We start from the raw sequence: 23,456 nt of genomic DNA on the forward strand, positions 1-23,456 counted from the left end.
TACAACTCAGTGTAGGTACAAAAGTTATGTTTTTATGGAGGGAAGGATTTCTTGAAATTTCACCCATGTTCCTACAGCGCTGCCACAAGAAAAACAATTCTAACAGCACACACAAAAACGTTTTTATATTGCCCAGCTGATGCGAGAGACGGAAGGAAGGAAAAGCCCACTGGAACTTAAAAGATTTGCCACTTTTCGCAGCCCCTCCGCCGCGCTCCCCTCACAAACCGCGGGCGAGGGCGCCCCCTGCGGGCCGCTGCGGCGCCACACCGCGTTTGGCCCCGCGCGCTCGCGTGTCCCTCGCCGCTGCCCGTAGTGACGCGGCCTGTGAGGTGCGGGCGGTGCCGGTGCCGGCGGTCGCGGCGCGATGGTGAGAGCGGCCCCGGCACCCCGGGCACCCCCGGCACCGAGCGCGGCACCGAGCGCGGCCTCGGGGGGCAGAGCCGGCTCTGACTGCAGCGCCGAACCGGGGCCCTGCGCCCCTTCGGGCTCCGCCGCCGGCGCCCGGCGTTTTGCGGAGTCACCGCCGGCGCCTGCAGGCCGCGGCCCGGCCTGGGGGGAGCGCGGGCGGGGGCGCCGGGCGGGACGGTTCTTTGGTTTTGGACAATAAGTTAAATAAGTCAGCGCTTTGTTTAGACAGGAGAAATCCAATTACGGCATTTCTGTACGTGAAATTGCCCGCAGGCGTCTCGATTCATAGAACTGCACCTGTATTATTGTTTTTGTCGTTTGTTTTTTTACCTTTTGTCTAGGGTCAAAGTCAGAGTGGTGGACACGGGCCTGGTGGGAGCAAGAAGGATGACAAGGTAACTGAAACCCAAATAAATACCTACAGAATGAATTACGGGTGTGATGCTACAGAGCCTGGCTGCAATAGGCTTCTTAAATTTACTTCTAGAAATTATTGTTGTATTTGGAACTGTATAAAATTATACTCTTGCTGGATCTGATGAATGTCTTTTCTGGGTGTACATTGGAGGAAACAAGTGTTGTTCATAAATAAAAAAGGGAGCTTAAGAAAACTGAAATTTCACAGTGTTTTGTTTTTCTAAAAAAAGAACCAAACTATAAATGTGTCGACTTAGGAAAGAGTAGTTGCCTTCAAGCTGTCACTTAGGGAGCTGTTGCTGGCTTGGAAGTGGCATTGCACAATGATCTGCAGTAGGAGTGTACTTCAGGTTGGGGGACATCAGGGGCCTCCCTGGTCTCATTTGGAAAAGGAAGGTTCAGTGCACATGGCAGGCAGTGACTAGGCTGGGAAACTGAGTGTGTCTGATTTATTGACTGAAAAGTAGCAGGAAGGTGGACATTCAGTATTTTTCTCATTGTGTCATCTATTAGTTTTCTTTGTGATTTACTTCAGGCTTGAGCCTTCCATGTTCTATATTCACTGAAAAATGGCAGAAGTTTAAATTAGAGGGGTGTAAAATAAGCAGGAGAAAAAAATTTTGAACATTCTTAAAAAAATAGGAGTAATGGTTTTTTTGGGCTTTTTGCTAGAGATCATAAAGAGAAAGTTTTGTTATGAAGTCCACCTTGAGCCCTTTTTTAGTCTGTGCACTTAACACCTGTGTGTATTGTTTACTTGTTATTATCCCATTTTTCTTAATTGCATTCTTTTTATGAATAAGGACAAGAAGAAGAAATATGAACCTCCAGTTCCAACCAGAGTGGGGAAAAAGAAAAAGAAGACCAAGGGACCAGATGCTGCCAGCAAACTCCCTCTGGGTAAGCATTCTGCCTCTGTGGAGGTCACTAACACAGTGCCAAATGTCATTTTATTTCTAATTAACATAAAAAAGCTCCCCACAGAATAAAATTGTAGTTTTGCAAGGTGCTGCCCATAAACTCCAGGTAAGAGACAGAGAAATTGAGCTGAATGAAAATGAAGGGGAAACATTAAATCTGTTTTTCACCTGGAGTTACAGTGGGACAAGTAAGGTACAAGTTACAGTCAGGAAAATGAAGCAGGATTTCTGGTAATGAATTAGTGGTTAGTTGGTGCCATGTCAAACTTGTTCTGAAATCCTGTATTCTGCTTTGGTTGCAGTGACTCCCCACACACAGTGCAGACTCAAGTTGTTGAAATTGGAGAGAATTAAAGATTACCTCTTAATGGAGGAAGAGTTTATCAGAAATCAAGAACAGATGAAGCCTTTGGAAGAGAAACAAGAGGTGAGGTTTGAGTGAAATGTTACTTCTAATGTTACAGTAAATGCTCTTAATTAATGTGAGCTGCTTCATACCAGAGCAGTGAGATAAAGTACCAGCAGTGTGCCAGTTCATGCAAACATATCAGGTTTATCAAATTCCTCATTAATTAGCTAAATTGTTTTAGACCAAGCACAGATCACTACAGATGAAGCCATGGGAGTTTTTTGTTTGTTAATGCTCAAAGTACAGCTCACAGATATCCATCAACAGAGAGAGAAGTTTCTAGTTATTCCCATCCATGTGAATGGTGTCCATAAGGTAGCACTAAATTAATAGTGGGTTTTGTTACTGACCTCTGTCTTTTTGGGGCAGTAGAACAATAGGAAAGACTGGTTCTGCTGTGTTCTGTCTGAGTTGTTGAGCCAGTGTTGTACAAGAGTGTTTTTGCCTGTGTTGTTCAGTTGTTTCCTGGGTTTTTGCTGCCAACAGGAGGAAAGGTCCAAGGTGGATGACCTGAGAGGAACACCGATGTCCGTGGGTACCTTGGAGGAGATCATTGATGACAACCACGCCATCGTGTCCACGTCTGTGGGATCAGAGCACTATGTCAGTATTCTGTCTTTTGTGGACAAGGACCTGCTAGAGCCAGGCTGCTCTGTTTTGCTAAATCATAAGGTGAGTTGTTTTTATCAAATCAAGTTTCTTACAAGTTCTTGTACTGTTTTTAACTGGCTTTATTTTTCTGAATACCTCAGGAGAGAGAATGCTATTTATTTCACACCTAAATAAGTGGGCATAGGGATTAGACTTTAGCTTGTATTAAAATGCTGCTTGCCTTCTTTGACAACTCTTAATTCTTGAATTAGGTTCATGCTGTGATAGGAGTCCTGATGGATGACACAGACCCTCTAGTGACTGTGATGAAAGTAGAGAAAGCTCCTCAAGAAACCTACGCTGACATTGGTGGCCTTGACAACCAAATTCAAGAAATCAAGGTATTCAGTTGTATTCATTTACTGTTAACCAGCAATGTAACTGTTGTGCTAGGAGTTGAGAAGAGAAGCAGCAGGACTGGCTGCTGTTCCTGGAGTGGTGTCCTTTACCTTTCTGTAGTGCATTTCCTTGTTAGATTTTACTAGGCAGACTCGTGGAACTCAATTTTTTAAGCGGGTCACCAGAGGCTGTGTGCACAGGAACCTTTCTCAGTGCTCAGGAACCTGTAGAGCCCAGAGCTTATAAAATCTCTCTAATAGCTTATTACTTTGCAACAGGTAAAGTTTCATTTGTTGCAAGATGAGAGTTAAATTGTACAAACTGCAGAGGCTATTTTGAGTGTCTGATGCCATCCAATCTAGCTTAAGGATTTAGTCTTTCAGGGCAATTGCTTGTTTAGTTTTTGCATTTGTTTGTTGTTTGGTTGGGGTGTGTTTGGTCAGTTGGTTTGTTCCCTACCAGCAGAACTCTGCCTGAACCATGCTAAAACTCAGCCCTTTTGATCTGGGTAGGTGTCTAAAACCACAAATGCTCTTAAAATCGATGGTATTGGGTAACTCCTTATAGAAGGCACCCTTTCATAGTTCCCTGGCCCCAAGGTCATCCGTGGTTGTTTGGGGTTCAGGAGCTCCTGGGTTCTACATGTGGGATGGTGCATTGAGGATGGAGGAGGGGGAATGTTCACTGCTGCTCCACCACACGTCAGGTGGGAGCAATAGGAAGACTTGTGCAGGTGGAGTGTTTGTCTGCCTTACATTTGGAGGCAGCAGAGGGTCATACTGTTTGATGTGTGTCTTGAAATCAGTTTAGTGCTTTTTGCCTTCACTGCTTTCATTATTGCTGTTTTGAAGATCCCTACAGATCTCTGTTGGAGACCACTCAGTCTTACAAAAACATGTTTTTCTTGTGTTTCAGGAGTCTGTGGAGCTTCCTCTCACCCACCCTGAATATTATGAAGAGATGGGAATAAAGCCACCCAAAGGAGTCATTCTGTATGGCCCACCTGGCACAGGTATTTTGCAGTCAGCAACACCTGTGCTGAGATAATACAAGTTAAATAATTTACACTTGGTTGGCATTTAAATCATTGCCAAGTCTGTCACAAATTTCGTACAACTGTTTTGTTAGGGCGCTTTTTTCTTTTCCTTCTCTGCAAACTAATCACAACATTTCTTTCCAACTGAAAATAGGCAAAACTTTACTGGCCAAAGCGGTGGCAAACCAAACCTCAGCAACGTTCCTGAGAGTGGTGGGCTCGGAGCTGATCCAGAAGTACCTGGGGGACGGCCCCAAGCTGGTGCGGGAGCTGTTCCGCGTGGCCGAGGAGCACGCGCCCTCCATCGTCTTCATCGACGAGATCGATGCCATCGGCACCAAGAGGTGCAGTGCACGGGGGGTGCCAGGGGCAATCAGCTTTACAGAAATGCTGCTTTTGCAGCTGTACTGAGACTCGCTTCCTTTGCTCTGCTACCCTTTGCATACACTGTTTTGATGTATTCATTTGTAACAAGTAACACTTAAGTAACTTCCATGGAAACACAATATATCACAGCCTTTTCATACTAAATAGACATGACAGAGATAACCTCTCTTCTCTTGTTACATGGCAGCATCTCCAGGAGAGTGTCAAAACCTGAAAGAGACACTGTGTATATGGGATTCTCTAGCTGCAAGTCCATATACTGTAATTAACTTAAAGTGATCCAATGTTAAAGCAGAATATTTTAAATATAGAATATATCCATTTGTTGTTTGCCTCTTCAGTAGGTGGCTAAATACTTCTGCTCTGAGAGTATTTTAGAGAAGGTTACACAGTGTATGTCGTGGAGAAGCATTGCTTGTGCCACACTAAACTGTTGTTCAGCCCATATCCAAACTGTATTACTCTGAGAATTCTGTAGGTTTGTTGGAATGGTCCAGGGCAAATAGTCTGTAAAGTAGTCAGTGTTTTTTAAATAAATAAGAAAGTAAGAAGAATACACGTTTATTACCAACCCAAAGTGCTGCCAGCCCAAAGTGCTAGCTGCTGCCTTATGTATGGATGTATGTGCTGTTAAGAATTAGATTTTTTCCTTTTTATGTTGATTTTGTTAGGTGTGAGGAAGATATTTCCAAATATATAACAAACATGTAAAAAAATCCCAGATCTCCTTCACATGATGGCTGTTACCTTCCCTAGCTACCAGCATAGTTCAGTGTCTCTTTACTTAACCTAGATGTCACAACGCAATTCTGGAAATCTATGTTTTGTTTATATGGATAAGCATTAATTTTTTATTTAAATCTCTTATAGATGTGTACAAACAAAATACTCCTCTCCCACCTTTGTGCCAGTTACTTAGTGCTTTTTCTGACTAATTTTTTTTCCCTAAAAGGTATGACTCCAATTCAGGGGGTGAGAGAGAGATCCAGCGCACGATGTTGGAGCTGCTGAACCAGCTGGATGGGTTTGACTCTCGGGGGGATGTTAAAGTTATCATGGCTACCAACAGAATAGAAACACTGGACCCAGCTTTAATTAGACCAGGTAAGGAACTTCCCTGCTGTGTATGCTTAAGCCACTTCTCTTGTGGAAGGACTTGTCATAACTGGACACACACAGGTGGATAAAAAGACTGCAAACTTGTTCTTATTCATTATCTCATCTATGCTGCTGCATCTGTTGAAATCAGAACCTATTCACAAGCTTCAAAATAGGAGAAAAATCTTTGGAAGAGAAGAAGCACGTTAATTCCTTTATATATATGTAAACAATATGAATATTCTTCCTTTCTATTAAGAAGGCACAGCCATTTTAAGTAGTTGTTAAGCAGGCTGTGTGCAGCAGCAGCACACCTGCAGCAGCTGGGGAAGGCAGGGCAGCACCACCTGTGTTTTGGGGGTGAGAGCCTAAGCTTTACCAGAGCCAGCCTGGATCCTGGTGCAGGGAAAGCAGGCTGCTCCTTACTGACCTGGCACACTCCTGCCATTTGGGGGATGAGTGAGGGAGACATGTTGAGCTTGAGCAGGCACAGGAAGTATTTTCAAATGGCCACTAAAACTGTACCAAAGCATAGAATGTCTGTTAATTGGAAGGTAGAAAATGACACAGAGATCCAAGGAAAAGCTGAAATACCTCCATGGTATGAAATTGCTGAGGTATGTTTGGCCTGGTTTTGTCAACATTTAGCTTTAGACCCATAAGTTCAAACCCAGTGCTGTTAGAGTACAGAGGAGATAATACTGTGCCAGAATTGAAAGAGATAGTCTGACCTTGCTTTCTACTCCAAGACATGATTCATTGTGGCAGGTAGAACCATGGAAGTGTTCAGGTTGGAAAGAACCTTTCAGGTCATTGAGTCCAACCATTAAGGTGTCATGGCCAAGTCCACCACTAAGCCACATCCTCAAGTCCACTTCTGTGCCTCCTTTGAGCACCCAGGGATGGCAGCTTCACCCCTTCCTTGGGTAACCTGTTCTAATAGTTGACAACCCTTTCCATGGAGGAATTTTTCCTAATGCCCAATCTAAACCTCCCCATGTGAACTTCAGGCCATTTTTTCTTGACCTGTTACCTGAGTGAAGAGACCAACCTCCACCTGGCTACAGCCTCCTTTCAGGCAGTTGCAGACAGTGTTAAAGGTCTCCCCTGAGCCTCCTTTTCCCCAGATGTTCCTTCAGGTGTTCCTCACAGGACTTGTGCTCCAGACCCTTCACCAGCTCCATTGCCCGTCTCTGGACATGCTCCAGCTTGAGAGTTACTGCCAGCTAAACCCTTCAGGTGTTCTTCCTGCTGTTTCCAACAGCTGCATGCAGAAAACCTAAGGCTGAACTTCTCTTTGGCACAGGACGGATTGACAGGAAGATAGAGTTCCCTCTGCCTGATGAAAAGACGAAGAAACGAATCTTTCAGATTCACACGAGCAGGATGACCTTGGCAGATGATGTGACTTTGGATGAGTTGATTATGGCAAAAGACGATCTCAGTGGTGCAGATATTAAGGTCAGTGCACATCACCATTGTTTATACTTCAAAGCAAAAATCAAATATTATTTTTGCTGCATCCAAAGCCATTGTCACCTGAACTGTTCCCCAATTTTCTGTGCATACGTCACCGAGGGACAGTGGGGTGGTTTAAAATGCCTTTTGTGAGTACCAGGTACTCTGCTGTACAAATGGGAAATTATCAAAATTGTAATTGTGAAGTAGTTTGTGCTGGTAGGAGTATGTACCTGTGTTACCTGAATATGAAATTTTAAAGTAGTGACGTAGAAACTAAAAGGAAAGTGTGTAATCTTGTGCAAGGTATCTTAAACAGTACTTAAGATAGGATAAGTAGCATTTTTAGGAACTGTTGCAAGGTAGATTAAAATGCAATTGTATATTGGGAAGCTTCAGCAATCCTGTCTGTTTTTTTAAAGCAGAGCCCTTGTTACAGTTACCACACTCATGAGCTTAAACTCATCCCTGCAGAAGGATCACACAGCTGGATGTGTCTGCCCTGCCACAGGGAAATTACTGTTGTTACAATGCTCCCTTTCTGTCAGGGAGGTGTAACTCTTGACTACCTCTGTCCTTTCAGACAGCCCACCTGGCTTTATCCAGCCTGCTTTAATGCTACAGAACCGTGTCAAACTACTGAGCATAGATTTTGTTAACAGCCTCACTTCTACAGTCACTGCAGCAGTAGGAAAGATGCAGCTGCCTTTGAGGGTGTGGTTTGAAGGGGTTGCACAGCAAGTGTAACCATTCTTGCTTCCTGTGTTGCAGGCAATTTGTACAGAAGCTGGATTGATGGCTTTGAGGGAGCGGAGAATGAAAGTAACGAATGAAGATTTCAAAAAGTCTAAGGAGAATGTTCTCTATAAAAAGCAAGAGGGAACCCCTGAGGGATTGTATCTTTAAGTCATCTGTCTCTTTGGGAGCTATACAGACTCTCTGTGTTGGTGAGAACCTTGTGTAAACCACACAGCTAGTTTGCATTCATGAACAGGTTTAAAGCTGGTGGGTTGTGGGTTTCAGTCAGTGTAACTTTTCACTTCCCAATAAAACATTTATTTGAACTGAGCTGTTTTGGTGGCACAACCCTGCTATTTACATGAAACTGTTGCATTCACTGACTCAAGAAAAAGTGCTGGTGACCCAAGTGCTTGTCTCAGTGACCCACACCATGCAGATGCTCCAATTCTTAGTCCTCCTTAGGCATAGCAGTCTCTTACAACCACTCTACCACTGCTGTTGTTCTTGATTACCTTCTTATATCTTTTTTTAGGAGCTAATAGGACAAGTGTCACTTTTGAGTAACCTCAGTGTCATCAGTCATTTATACATGAAAATCAATGACAAGTATGCAACTGTGAGCAACAGTGAGACACACTTTAAAGGTACCCATCTCTAGCACTTGCAGCACTTGCAAGATGGATGCTCATTAGTAATCTTACCTTAAACAACTAAACATGTTTGGATAGGGTACTTTTAAGATTAGAGTTTATAAATTTGTTTTTCCCAAAAGGATTTCAGTTCATTAGATAAACATCTGAAAAGAGCCAGCAGTAGGAACAGGTTCAAGGGTCCCATGCTGCCCATGGCAGGATGTGCCCACTCCTAAGGCACCAGCCCCAGTGCTGGAGGTGCAGGGTCTGGCATGCAGCAGATGTGCACAGAGAAATCCCAACTACATGTGCCAGGCTTGCTGTTCTACAGCATAACCTTGAATTCTTCCCCCTGGACAATTCTGTTGCCTACAGCTCCATTCCCATGGGGCCAGGTGTCCACTGTCCATTGTAGCCATGCAGGTCCTACTTACCAAGTATCCTGTGTAGTACTCTTCTGTGAAGGGTTTGTTAAGTTCTAAGGAATTCATTTCCAAATGTTGTACATGTGATCTTTAGGGTTTATATAAAAGTTCCACATGCAAACCAGTTTTGCATTATGCAGTCTTTGTTCTAGGAACTTTCTGTGGGAGCAAATGCAAGCCAGTAACAGAGAGTGGAGAGTTACACCCAGAGCAATGCCTTCCCTCACTGCCAGTGCTCCAACAACAATGGCAGCAGCAGGGCCAAGAGATTTTATTCTTCTCTGTAAAAATTATGTGGCTCATTGTTAAAAATGAACCCTACAGATGAATGGAATTCTTTATTTAATCTGGATGACAGAAATCCTGAAATAGAATTGTTTTTCATCTGAAGCTAGACAAACAAGTTTTATTACCCATTCTTATAAATCTTAGGAGATCTGTCTCCTTGGAAAGGTCACAAAAAGCTAGGGGTTTTTTAGCACTTTCTAATCATGGCAGTTGATCTCACTGTTGCTTGAGGGGCTGAAGAGCTGTATGACATGCATGGCAAGGCACTTTTATTAGGAACATGGCTGTTACTGCTGGCTCAGAGCAACAGCCACAAAGAGATGGGTTCAGCTCCCTGAAGAACAGCTGCATTGCATTAAAGGAACCTAAGGACTCTGTTCTAGTACCCTCTCTGCCACCCCAGGAATTGAAAAACACACCTTTGAAAATTCAGCTCTTAGCTTTTGCAGCAGAATTTAACTGCTGCCACTTTTGCCAGAGTTTCTGAACTTGACCAGACAAAAGTAATAAATATCAGGAGAAAGTGAACAGCAAGTATATTCCCCACAAGGACAGGAAAGCTACTGGGGACTGAATTAAAAGGCAGGACCTGCTCCAGGAAGCCTCTGACCATCAAAAGGAAGGAAGCAGCCCAAGTGCTGCTTTGGGAGAAACTTCAAAGGAAAGGACTTGGGACAGGATGCATGGAAGAACAGAGAAGTGATGGATACAGAAGTCATTGCTGCCATCACTGGAAGTTTTCAAATGTGACTGCAGAGAGCTTGTTAATCTCATCCAGGCTCCCTGTGCTACAGAAGGTTGGACCAGATCTTTCAAGGTCCCTCTCAACCTGGGTTCCTCTGTGACTAAGCAGGAGCACAATCAAGCTTTTCCCCCTCCCCATGGCCCTTTCAGGGCTTTAGAGGAAATGGCATGTGATGGCAAAGCATTAACAAACACAGGCAGAATTTGTCCTGGTACTGTGCAGGGTACAGAGTAACTTCTACCTCCAATTCAGGAGCTCTGTAATTTTTGTAGAAAGTAAAAAATTAACTGTATTTTTCAAAAGACTAATTGATTACAGCAAGACCAGCATCACTTGCAACTACATCAATATTATAAGGCTTTTCGGAAGTGCTGTAATGGCATTTTAAATTATACATATTCCCTGCAATATTTAAAATAATTTTAGAAAGGAATAAATGAAATGGAGCCTGGACTAAAGTGTATTCTATCTTGCACCGTGGTGGCAAACCTGAGCTAGAAGCTCTATGTCTTGGTTCAGACACAGATTCATGTGTAATAGGATCTCACCAGCTGGATGCTCCCAGTTGCTTTAGTGCTGCTAGTGACAATTTGTTTGTTCATGAAAGCTGTCTGAAGCAGTTTAGGGTATTCTGTGGCTGCAGGTATACTTGTTTCAGATGAAAATCCAGTTTCTGAGTCCTTGGCTCTCAAGAGTAGGGATGCTAAACAATCCTTTCCATGTTTCAGCATGTTCTGTTTAAGAAAATATATATAAGTGTATCTGTAAATTGTTACCATATTTCATACTATTTCTCTAGGAGCTTGCTAAAAGCCTCATGGACCAGAAGCTACTTTTAAAATCATCATAGAAGACTATGCCTTCTTGATGAGAATCAAATACAGATCAAACCTTTACTTCTCTTACAACAACTGCCTGGACTTGAGTCAAAGCCAGTAATTAATTACAGAAGTTTGTTTAGAAGTGAGCTGCTTAGAGATGCATTATGGACACATTTTCATTTTTAATACACTCAGTTCTATTTTTAATACATAAGAAACAAGTTACTTTTGAATTTTCAAATATTCAGGTATATTTTTCAGGAAGATTTACATTTAAATGGTCATCTGTCAAAACATATCAAAATAGGTGCCTGCTCAAACAAAAATTTAGCTTTTACAGTATATGTACAGATGTAATGGCTGTTTGACTTGGCAGCTGCATATGCACAGCCATACCATGCTGAAGGAAATTACTGAAGTCTGCCAAGTGGAGGACAGTGGAGCATGCATTTGGCAGATGTTTATTTCCTGTGCTGCTCATCAAGCCATAGTTGGCATGTACAGAACCTCTACTGAGCCCTGGGGAATGTAATTTCAAACAAGAGAGGAAGAAATGCAGGCAACTTCCAACAGGAGGCTATTTAAAGAGGCTGTCCTGTGGGAGCCAGCAACACTGCCGAGAAATGGATCCATTATTAAGGGCAAAATGCAATCCTTGATTCCAGAGTACTTGCAGGTAGTAGAACTCCATTTTTATAGGAATTTATACAAAATATTTAACAACAAAAAATGTCAAGTACATAGTACCCAAGTCCCAACAGAGTTCCTGTATGAAAATGGATCTAATTGTTAGCTTTGGAAGCAGCTTCTGTACTGCCAGTAGCTTTTAGATCTCCAGTAGTAGATCCAGCTCTTCCATAGGCACCCGCACCCTCAGCTCCTTCTCAGTCATCAGATCGAGTGTCTCCTGCAGATCCTCGGGGAAATACTCCACTGCATCCATGTACAGCACCTGCAGAGACAGCAAGAACATGTCCTGTGCTACCTCTAGCAAGAAACACAGTATAAAGTAAGTAGACAGCAACAACTGTAGCAAGAACATAAGAAATACCATGTGTTATTTAAGGTAATAGGAACAGAATTAGCACTCCTTCAGTGCTTGTTTAATCAAAGTCTTTTCTAACTCATACTGAGTAACTTTATTCAAAAAGATGAAATGGAGGTCAAGAGGCACTGGAGCATTTGCAGCAAATACAGACATTACCTGAGGAGTTGCAGGTTCTCTCAATAATTTTTATGTATTATTACATAAATAAATTTTTATTTAGCTATGTATTTCTGATAATCTCATGCTCATGATAAAAGTCTGAAAGACTCCATCATTTCTAGATCACAAAGGATTTCTTACTGCTGTGCCTCAACACAACACCTTTCTGTCCTGAAACACAAACTGCAGTGACTATTGATCATGCTTCCATTTAAGATACATCTCTTATTTGCAGAAAATCCTAACATTACTGCCTCAAAAACCTCTCCTTTCATTTGCATATAACTTCTTACAACAACTGCTAAAGCCAAACTTTATTTTCAAATACAGAACCTCAAAGTATGATGACAAGTTTACTTGTTTTCTGTGCTTACCTTTGCCCAAGGACAGTTTTGAAGAGCTTTATAAAACAATCCTTTACTTTTTTCTTTTTTTCCTAGTGAAGCCTGTGTGATAAAAAACATTCATACTTCAGTGCAGTAATAGCTGAAATACTGAAACAATTACTTCTGAGACAAAGAAATTATTGCTGAAAAGCTCAGTGTTCTTCTGTTGAGAAATCATTTTTATTATACATTGTGGTAGCTATGTATTTTGTCAGATTACACTCTGCAGATGTCTTACAGGAGTTTCAAGGCTTTACTTTTAAGATAAGGAAGAGAACAAGGACTCTCAGCTAGTCAAAGAAACCTGGACAGACCAAGAGTAGAACATGGTGCTTTGGCCACTCGTCTTGGTTTGGTATCAGATGCAAACTTGCTGGTGGCACAGACTCTCTGACCATCCAGATCACTACTGAAGATGCTAAAGGGCACTGGTGCCAGTGTCAGTCCCTGGGGTGCAGCACCAGTGGCACTGCAGCAGGAGTTCATGCTGCTGACTGAAGCCTTTGAGCCTGGCAGTTCAGGCAGACTCCAGCCCACATCCCTGTCCACTCACCTAACCCATGGTTCATCAGCTAAGACAAAACAGACCTATGGAACTTAGGGTAATACTGAACAACTTCTTCTATGACTTTGTCTGAAAATTTAAAAGTTTCTGATTGATTTTGCTTCTCTAAACAATGCTAGTCCAAGCTATTACTGTATTTGCCTCCATCTTATTAGCATCTAGTAAATACTCCTTGTTGTGCTTGTGGAAAAGCTATTTTCCATGAATGGAGCACTAGTGATAAAATAGATAATGGCTGATCTTTGGTATTTGTGCATACTGGGGTGTCATCATTAATCTGCAAAGAATAACAGTAATTCACTTGTACATTCCTACATACAAAGTTGTATAAAATATTTACAAGCATTTATTTGTTTAGAAATGGTCACAATTAACACAGGAGATCTTCTCAAACACAGAACAAGATTTCTTCCCTGCCTCCTCTCTATTTCACAGCCTTCCGACTGCTGATCCCCCTCTGACAACTCATTACACAAGGGGACATGAACAGAAGAGTAACTGGGGAATGAAAGTTATTACTTGAGTGTTTTCATCTTCCATATTGTACTGTGGAGCAGCAAGAAAACCAAGATGGCAAAGCTGACTGTATAATTTTATTTCTGTACTTCCATGGGGAACTATGGAAGAAACAACCATTATTGCTTTTCAGCATTTAACTGCAATGCCAGTTAATGTAACTTCTATATGCAGCTTTTAAGAATCACAAGACTGTCAAAATTGAAGGCAAGTACAGAAGCTATAGCTATGTTTTGCCTACCATGCATTTATTTTGCATATGAACTGCACGTCAAGTGTTGAGGGAGCTGGCAGATGTCACTGAGAGGTCGCTCTTGACAATCTTTGATTGATCACATCAACTGGGAGAAGGACCCAAAGACTGAAGTAAGTAAAACATCACTCCTGCTTTCAAGAAGGGGAAGAGATGTACCCAGTGAACTACAGGCAGGTCAGCCTCACCTTGTGCCTTGGGAAGGTGACAGAACAGCCAACCCTGGAAACCATTTCCAGGCACATGAGTGAGAAGAAAATCAGCAGCAGACAGTGTGAATTCACTAAAAGTCATGACTGAGCAACTCCATAAAGTGCCATGATGAAATGCCTGGCCTGGTGGATAAGGGGAGAGCAGTGGACATGGTCTATCTGGACTTCAGCAAGGCCTTTGATACTGTCTCCTGTAAGAGCCTCCTAAATGAGCAGCTGACAAAAGAACTGGATGCACATACAGGGAGAAAACGCTCCAAGAGGGCCCAGAGGGTGGTGATGTGTGGAACAAGTCTGGTTACAGGTCAGTGACCAGCAGTGCCCCTGCTACTATGGGACCAATCTCATTGAACACCTTTGTTAATCATCTGGCTCATGGTGCAGAGAACACCCTCAGCAGGCCTGCAGACCACACAGAACTGAGAGCAGTGGCTGATCCACCACAGGGTCACGCTGCCATCCAGAGGGATGGCAATGGGATGAAGGAATCAGCTGACAGAAGCCTCCAAGTTCTACAGGAAGTGCAAATTCCTGCACCCAATTTACACTGGAGTCCACTCCACTGGAAAGCAGCTTGACATCTATTGGTATCTCAGGACATACTTTTATCTATGTAAGATGACAGACACAATGTCTGCATCTATATTAAGACTACACTGGCAGAAGCTATTACTCCTAATCCACATGAATTACCTTTTCCTTAATGTTCCCAACAATAAGGAGCAGTACAAGTCAAATATATCACTTTGCAAATCAGAGAGGCATGACAGAATTTAGTATTCCTTTTTCTAAGCAGTATTCCAGCTGTGTTGATGAGAATTCCAAATATGGTAAAACAAAACAAAACAGATTATTTTTCTTCTTACCATAAAGTTCAAATACATTCTCCATAGCAGTGGACAGTGGGTACCATTTTCACTCTGAACTGCATGTTCAAACAGAGCCACAATCCGATTTGTTAATCCGGTTTCAGGAATAGTGCAATGTATTTCACCAACCTCTGCCCTGAAACACAGAGAACAAACAACAGTCCTTTAAATCCAAGCCAAGGGACCACATCTGGGTAACAAGGGGTAAAGAACAGGGCACTGCCTCTGTTCACAGCACCATGTATAGCCAGGTTTTTTGTAATGTGTGCTATAAACTCAATGTTATAAACCAGATTTTTAGCACTTGCTAATCCAATCAATGCATTTCTAAATAGGAAAATTAGGAAAAAAATACAAAATTCAGTATTTTGGTGAAAATTCATGTAATATGTTCAAAAATAATTTCTCTTTGAAAATAAGAATACACTGTCATATGATCTTAAAACATCTTAGTCTGCCTCCTCGATAATTTATCATTCTAAGCTTGGCAGAACAGCTCAGAAGAAATTCAAATCTGGATGAGCACATCTTCTTCTGGTGCCCGGGCAAGTTTGTTCAAATTTACCCATCACTTTTGTAATGCCATACATTGGTCTTCGATCAAGGTCAAAATTACAGCTCTGGATTTCAACCACAATTATAGCAGTAATTTTCACCCAGAGATTCAAATTCCCTAAGTTCCAGGCAGAACACAAAAGCAGGTACACAGCTTTCACCAAAGCACTGATTTCCTTCAACAGCTGATACAGACTGGCTTACTTTTGATGCCTGAGCTTGACAAACAGACTGGAGCACTGATGGCAACATCACTTGTCTGTGCATGTTCTCTGAGCCTGCCAGCTTCCACTCACGACTAACACCTGGCTCCTGACCTATCTCTTTTATTTCTTGTGTCTTTGAAGTAATTTTCCCCTCATCTTGACCTTTGCCATGAGGGAAAATTATGTAACCTACTCTGCAGGAGTCAAACATTTGAAACCTTGTACCTAACAGTGACATAAAAACATTCCTGTTTTACCCTTTGTGCTCATTTTTCCATCTGAATTCCATGTGCTTAAGGAGAAATACAAACCAGAATATGAAATAGTCAGACACAGCACAGACATTTTCTAATTTTATCACAACATCACAAAACATTAGTTTTATCCATGACTGACAGGGCACATCTCCCTGCTGCAGTAGTTCAGCTCTGCTCTTCCAACACCCAACTTGTCCCCTATTAATGTAATCTATAAGGGTAGTGAACAATCTGCAAAGGAACTCAACCTCACTGAGAAAATAATTCTGAAATTTTCAGTTCCAAGTAACAATAATGAAAACCTATCATAGTGTTGGTCTGAAATTAACAGTAAATCAAATCACAATCCTCCTTTACATTTGGTGGCTGTAGAATTCTTATAAGAATTTAGGATGACACAGACTGAGTTCAGGAACATCACTATCATGTCTGAATGCCTGTTGCCAGCCTGCAGCAATCAAAGAAGTGGCTGCACCATAATTTCAAAGTATACTGGTAACTGTGTAATTTCACCAAGTGTGAATATTGTGAGCTTACAGCCCTGTAAAACCTCCAGGGATCTGTTTCCCAGATATCTGCTGTCATGTGCAGACACAAACAGCCAAGCTGTCATTGTCACTGCAGATAGGAAGGCAGCAGTGGACAGGCAGCTCCAAACAATGAGAAGACAATAGTTAATAGTTAAGCTCTAAGAATGAACAAGTACCTTGTTCCCCTTATCTCCTACCCTTTCCTCCTTTCTCAGGAGCAAAAAATCTGAGCCCAAACAACTGTGAATTCATGGAATTTCCAGCCTCTTCTCCCTAGTAACAGCCCCACACGAAAACTAAACTCTCAAGGACTCACTATGGAAACAGATCTGCCACAGCTGTATTTGTGATTCAGGAGTAAAGTAGGGCAGCCAGCTCAGGCAGAAACTGCAGCACAGCTCTGTATTATGCTCTTTATTGCTATAGTACTAAAATGCAGCAGTTTCTAAACTCACTGTCTATCCTGGCCATCTAAGCAGGCTTAGTTATTTAAAAATTCTTTAAAGAAATGTGTACCATCCTGATGCTAGTAGCAAGTAATCAAACAAACCCAAACACAATCTGGCTCAGGAGAAAGGACATAAGGCTATCACCCAGGGCTTTCACTCTGTTCAAGATTCTGCCACTGACTCACTGTTCAGCCTTGAGCAAAAAACCTCCAGCTACAGCTGGAGCTACAGCTCTTGCAGCTACAGCTTCTTCACCTGCAAAATGAGAACTGTGACAGCATTTTCTCTCCTCTGTTGAGTGATTAGACAGATTCAAAACAGCATAATTGCAAAGAGGTGCAAGGTGTTACCTCTGGACCTTCTCTGTGAGCTTTTTTCTCATTTGCTCTGCTTGGATTGCAAACAGCCATGGCTCTAAAGAGTTAGTAGACCTTGTGACACTATCAAAAAATCTTCGTGCTTTGCTGGCACAGTGAGACTTCCTCTGGATGTGGATGTATGACCTCCAAAGGGACTGGTTGCTAGGATACCGTTTCAGAGCCCCTGCCAGTGCCTCTCGCAGGGGATTCAAAGGATAAACACTAATTTTCATGTGGAATCTCAGCAAATTTGTATGCAGCAGTGTGACAGCTTCAAGAGCAGTGGGAAAATTTAGAACGCCAAAATTCTCTCCTGTATTTTCACATTTCTGTGAACCAAAAACTTCAAGTTTTTCTGAAGCCTGTGTATATATTAATACTGCAGCATCAATCCCAACAGTCAGATACTGAAACAGTGCATAGCAACCAACCAGGTTAACCAGCTGATCAGTATCATTGACCTGATCCTGACCAGAATCTGCTGCTTGACTTAAATAATCTTGCAGTGCATGCTCATATGTTTTACGAGCTTTCAAGACATTCACAGGTGACACTTGTCCACTATAGGGCACAAAGGGTCCATTCTCAGTCAATTTGGTCAATACATGAACAGCACGAGAGGTGACAGCTCCTTCCAGGCTTTCCAGCAGCTCCACTTCCAGCTGAGCATACAGCAGGCTGAGGCTGCAGAGCTGAGCACTCTTCAACCCTCCTGTCCCTGCTGTGCAAAGAGCTGTGTCAAACACCTTCCTGGAATCATCTGTGTTGCCAAGCAGCCACTCCAGGTAGGCATAGAGCCTCCAGAGAGAAAGGTTGTTTCGGTTGTCAGGTGCTTTAAGGAAATTCTTGGCCAACTTTTTACTCTTCCTCCCTTGTGCTTTTAGCTTCTTTTTCTTTTTTGCTTGGAGACACTGAATTACCTGCAGGGAAAAATAAATAGAGTATATTTTGAGAGAGATGGAAGCAGAAAGGAGAAAAAAAGCCTCTCACAGCAATTTTTAATAATATAATTACAAAATTACATATTATCATATAATAAAATTTATGCAAAACTTCAAAAAATTGTTTGCTACAGGTATGCCACTCTTTAACATGTTCTGAAGAAAAGGAGTTTTTGGTTTTCTTCTTTTTCCCCCTTGTGCAATCTTAACTGACGTTTCCTGATTTGAATACTTAGTCCTGCAAGACAACTTTCCTCAAGACTTTTTAAAATTCAATATAAACATTATTACAGAAGAAAGCCACACATCACAACATTGATTATATGCAGACTCCTCATTACCTTAGATATTTCATACTGTAGCCAGCAAATGGCCAGGTTAGATTTTTCCTTTCCTGTAAATATCTGGGACAGAACTTGGAAGACATTCTGTATGAACTCCTCTCCTTCTCTGTAGTGGCCTATCTGATGTCTGCCTCGTGGCATTGTGTCCATATGACCAATACTGTTGAATCCAGAAAGTGGAAAATCAACAGAAGTCAGTGGTTTATCATCATAAAGCACACTGTCAAAGATGTTATTTTCATCCATGGCAATATAGAGACTGGAAGGAAAGAGTTTACTTGTACATGGAACTCCCAGGAATTGCAAAAAAGAGTACAGCAGTTGGTGTTGAAGCTTTGGGTTAGAAAGCCGGATTAAAGATGGTCCAAGGTCATCAAATAACACCTAAAAATCCAAATTAAAACAAATTCCATTAATTTATGCAATCAAAAGCAGCAAAACTTTATGCAATTAAACAATTTATGCAATTAAAGAACCTTTTGAAATCAATAGTATTTAGAATTACCATTAAATAGTACCAAAATGTTATTCAAATTAAAAATGGACAAGTTAAACAAACAATCTGTTTTTCCAGACAGACTGTAAATTTTCTATCAAGAGATTTCTTTGCCTATGAACAACAAAGACCTCCACAGAAAACTTACAAAATGAAGGTCTGAAAGATTTTATTCATAGGCCTTTTAACACATTCAAATTTGAAGATCAATGTCTGACTTGACCTATTTCCCAAGGAATAAAAAATATCCAACTATCTGACTTGAAGGCAATGAAATCTTTGTTTATTTAATGCACATCTCTTCTTAAACACATATTTCTGTGAGATTTCTCCACACAGATGACAGGAATCACTGAACAGCAAAGACAGACTATTTTGCCTGCAGACTTTCCAAAGTTTACCATGAGCTTCCCATGGCTTTCAGAAGTCTCAGCACAAAACCTCAGGCAAATTTTGACTTTCAAAGAAAAAAATCTTTTTTCCAAACAAAGAAAAGTATTATTCTTCTAAAATATCCACAAACATGGCAATGAATTCAAATTAAGGGATAACTAGTCTTATCATCTCCCCTTGTTCTATTTTATCACAGTGACCTGTCTTTCTGGATCTTCACAGTCTTCTTCAGTTTCCTTTTTGGTTTTATCTGGCCTCCAAGGTAACCAGTGCCTTGCCTCCCGGGAATGTTCAATATCCAACCAAATATGCCACTTGGGAAGAGTTTTGTCTTTTATTTCTTGATCTTCATCTATGTCTTCTTCATCCTCATCATCTAAAATCAAATCAATATATACACACATTATTAAAGAAAAATTATCCCACCAAATCCAAAGGCCAGGCATGACATACACTTTAACTACTTTAACAATGGAAATAAATATAGTTAATAAAAAAAACAACACAAGACTTAGCTGAGATTTTCCACATCACAGTTCTGGGTTTTGACACCAACTCTGTAAAAGGAAGGTAGGAAGCTTCCAAACTTTTAGAAGTTGTGAATCAGTGTCAGCACTCAAACTTTCCACAGAGGAGAAGAAAAAACACTGACAGGCTGTGGAGCACTTTTATCAACAGCAACTTGCAAGCTACAGCCAAGAGTCAGTCATCCTTTTGTGCAATTTACATTCTTCACTTCATACCTGAGCATAAAATTTCAAGTATGCTCTATCAATACTAGTTTGCATAAAACATTTTGAGAAAACCACTGAACATAAAAAATGGTATTTGAATATTAAACACTGCAAAACAAGTTTGGCCATGATGCTTTTAACAAGTGGTATTTTCAACATTTGAATTAATGTGCAGATGAAACAACCCACATAGTTACACACACACACACACAAGGATGTGCTTAACCACATCCCACTTTTATGATAATCTTTCTGGACTATTGGATACAATTACCATATTTGTCCTCTGACAGCAATATATTAATTCTGTGCAGAAACTGATGAGCACCTATAGGCAAAGGGAAAGCTTGTAGAGGTGTTTCTTTTTTATTGCTGAGGAAAAAAATTGCCTACAAAATTTCATGGTTGCCTGCATTATAAAAATCAAGCTATTTCTACACCATCTCCAAATTCTTGATCCTGACATCTGCCATCTGAAACACTTCCAATCCCAGTTCCTCTTAAACTTCAGGTAAAACAAACAGGTGGTTGCAAGATTTTTACTCTCTCTATATTTTTGTGATCAATAGTTTCCCCTTTAGTCAGCAACTCTATGAAAAAAGACAGTATTTCAACAATCTAATCAAAGTTTGAAGAAACCTGACAGTTTTTAATGAACACACTCAATTGAAAATTGCACCTGGACTTTAGGGGTTGACACATAGGGGGAAACCACTGGTAGGTACTGGAGCTGCCCAAGACTGACAGTGGTCCTCTTCTCTATACTGAGTCTTCTCAGTTTGTGAACAAAATGCCTAGAGCCATCAAAAATAAAACTGCTGAATTCAGGGGCCAAGGAAATTCCATCTTAATCCAGAGACAAGGGAGGGACTTAATTATCTTTCAGTTCCTTTGTTTACTAAAAGCAGACCCAAACTTGCTTCACCAGAGTTGCTACAGCAGGAGTAGCAAAAGCAAAGACAGTTCCTCTTTGGTCAGACACATTCCAGCCTCCTGCTTCCCTGCAAGCTGTATCTGCTTGAGAAATAGTCCTTGACATGAAAAAAAGTACTGTAGGCCACAAGACAAGGTGAGGCAAAGCAGCAGGGAGTGTTTTCTGCATCCCTGCTCATCCAGAAGCACTCCAGCCAAGTGAAGACAATTCTTTCATTTCTGCATCACAAAGAGAAAGGAAACGTTTTCCTCCTATTTTTGCTATACCTTTGCTTGAGAAACTAAAATGTGACTCTAGAAATAGAATCAAGAATCTAGGTATCCTTGAAGCAACTGTCATCTAACAATATAATCCCACTTCACTTTAATATTATGTTGGAAGGGTCTTAAGGGAAGCTTACTCTCACTTTTGATGGGTGTGACTCTCCACCAAGTACTCACACCTCTGGCTTTTCCAACATGAAGTGTAGGGTATGCCATCCTCTCCTCTAATTCTCACTGTAGGAAGGGCAACAATGTTCCATAAACAATATCATACCCAGAACATTCAGCACCTGCTATTCCCTGTGAAGTATGATATACATTATCTTGATATCAGTAAATATTTTTTAAAACTTGTATGCAAAACCATGACAAGAATCAGATTATATAATTCTAATCAAAATGTTTAGAAGAACACATGGACATACAACTACACATATTGAGACACACATACCAGGCTTAAGAACAACCCAGCCACCCTTTTCCTGTTGGTGCATCCATGCTTTCCAGCCTCTTGCTCCTTTTTCTCCAATTCGTGGTTCTCCACTATCCCAAAAGGGCTCAAAGAATTCCACCTATTGTTTTTGACAGGACCGACGAAAACAAAACATAGGAAAAATCATTTTTGCTGTTGTACAGACATTATCTCTGTCAACTTAGGTTTCCCAGACCCTACAAGCATGTACTGGGTACAATTTCTGTATCTGAAGACTTTGTTAGATACCGCTTAAGATTCAGCAGGCACAACTGAGTACTTCAGTTACAGCTGTGGCACATAAGGACTGTCATCAGCTCTTCTCATGAAAATAAAGATTGTTTTAAAAGGCAACAGGCTTTAAAGAAAGCAAAACACTTTTGTGCCTACAGTCCTTTACAGATCTTTCAAGGATAAAGATCCAAAGTCCCTAAGGTGTGGCTTTCAGAACCCAAAGCTCCCCTCCTCCCTAAGTTATATGGGTCATGAAGAATTTGGCTAATGGAATGATAATTCAATCACACACCTATGGTCAAATAAAAATGTTACAGTTGCACATAAATATGACTAGACTAAAGACAAGAGGAAAAAGATCTATAAAGACTTTAATCCTTCAGGTTTAAGGATGGCCAAAAAGGTCAGGGCACTTTCCAGTGAACCAGAAGTTCAGGGTTCTAATCCTGGTGACTTTGTCACTGCCAGTATGCAATCAGTCATCTCTAGATTCATCAATTCCTCCTCTGCTTTTATATCCTAAGCTCTAATGACAATCCCTCACCTATTAAATGCTTCTGCTGTTTACCAGTCCTTGACTTGGACATTGAGATGTGACTGTTAATACAAATATTAACAATAAAATTTACTCCAAGAAAACCAAGCATCGATACATGAGAAAATTCCAGGCTTACAGCAAACTGCAAAATATAATTCTGCTCCTTGTGGATTTATTCTTTGCTGCAAGTGAGAAAGTGAACTGTGAAAACAGTACAGAAACAAGTAATTCCAGACTGAGTCATAACACTTCTGTATGACAGCAGAATGAGTGATCAGCTGTAAATCTGGCATTTTCCTATTTTCAAGAACTGCATTTTCCAACCTAAACATGGTCCTTTTGAATCAAGGTTCCTTTTCATCCTGCTCTAAGATTTTTAAAATACTACAAATTAAATGCAGTTTTTCAAATGACTGGAACTTAACTACATGTATCTGTGCAATTACTCCATGACAGCTATGACTGAACTCTAAATTTTAGCTCTTTAAGAAGACATCACTATTTTTTAACCTGTAAGATTGCTCCATTTGTTGGTAACAGTATTAATCACCAGAGCAAGAACTGGAGTCTGAGTTTCTGGGAAGACAGTGAAGTAACTGCAGCAAATTTAATGTTTATCCTCCAGAGTAGCCCAGCTGCCTAAATGGTGGCCTCTCTACCACTCATTAAAAAGGAAACAGTTCCTAACAGTTCAGTGGGATGAGGCTACTGGCAACTAAATATTAACTTCCTTATTAGCGGGGTGCATGTGCAACATCCTCCTGAACAAATTAAGAGAAAAAGTGATTTAGTACTTCAACATTTACCATTATAAGCTGAACAGAATCTCATGGGTCAAATAAAAGGCACTTGAAAGCACAAAAGTGTTCCTAATGTAGCCATCAAATTAATGGAAATAGGTAACAGAATCTAAGAAACTTTGGCAAAAACTACCTGAACGGAAAGATTTTATGTCCTATCAGGTC

General features: G+C 41.1%; 2 protein-coding genes across 2 annotated transcripts in view; one reads left to right on the forward strand and one right to left on the reverse strand.

Moving 5' to 3' along the window:
- The first annotated feature begins 312 nt into the window (after positions 1-312).
- PSMC1 (proteasome 26S subunit, ATPase 1) lies at positions 313-8,194 on the forward strand. The gene is made up of 11 exons (XM_059473911.1): positions 313-370; positions 753-806; positions 1,632-1,728; positions 2,051-2,175; positions 2,644-2,829; positions 3,021-3,149; positions 4,063-4,159; positions 4,338-4,527; positions 5,523-5,674; positions 6,975-7,129; positions 7,898-8,194. The coding sequence occupies exons 1-11, from the start codon at positions 368-370 to the stop codon at positions 8,030-8,032; spliced, it is 1,323 nt and encodes a 440-aa protein (XP_059329894.1). The 5' UTR covers positions 313-367; the 3' UTR covers positions 8,033-8,194.
- Positions 8,195-10,220: 2,026 nt separating this feature from the next.
- Positions 10,221-23,456, reverse strand: part of NRDE2 (NRDE-2, necessary for RNA interference, domain containing) — a 29,022-nt gene continuing 15,786 nt past the window's right edge. The window contains exons 8-14 of the mRNA XM_059474785.1: positions 21,699-21,819; positions 19,517-19,692; positions 18,425-18,811; positions 17,134-18,062; positions 14,784-14,922; positions 12,360-12,431; positions 10,221-11,730 (exon numbers count right to left, since the gene is read on the reverse strand). Coding sequence (XP_059330768.1) covers positions 11,605-11,730; positions 12,360-12,431; positions 14,784-14,922; positions 17,134-18,062; positions 18,425-18,811; positions 19,517-19,692; positions 21,699-21,819 — 1,950 coding nt within the window. The 3' untranslated portion in view covers positions 10,221-11,604. The remainder of the gene's footprint in view (positions 11,731-12,359; positions 12,432-14,783; positions 14,923-17,133; positions 18,063-18,424; positions 18,812-19,516; positions 19,693-21,698; positions 21,820-23,456) is intronic.

Source organism: Ammospiza nelsoni, chromosome 6, assembly GCF_027579445.1.
Source record: "Ammospiza nelsoni isolate bAmmNel1 chromosome 6, bAmmNel1.pri, whole genome shotgun sequence".
NCBI lineage: Eukaryota > Metazoa > Chordata > Aves > Passeriformes > Passerellidae > Ammospiza > Ammospiza nelsoni.

What these genes read in the sequence shown, in the direction of transcription:
- PSMC1 (XM_059473911.1), top strand. An exon ending in CTGTTTTGCTAAATCATAAG is followed by an intron (nt 2,830 to 3,020) that starts GTGAGTTGTTTT and finishes TTCTTGAATTAG; the next exon opens with GTTCATGCTGTGATAGGAGT. An exon ending in GTATGGCCCACCTGGCACAG is followed by an intron (nt 4,160 to 4,337) that starts GTATTTTGCAGT and finishes AACTGAAAATAG; the next exon opens with GCAAAACTTTACTGGCCAAA.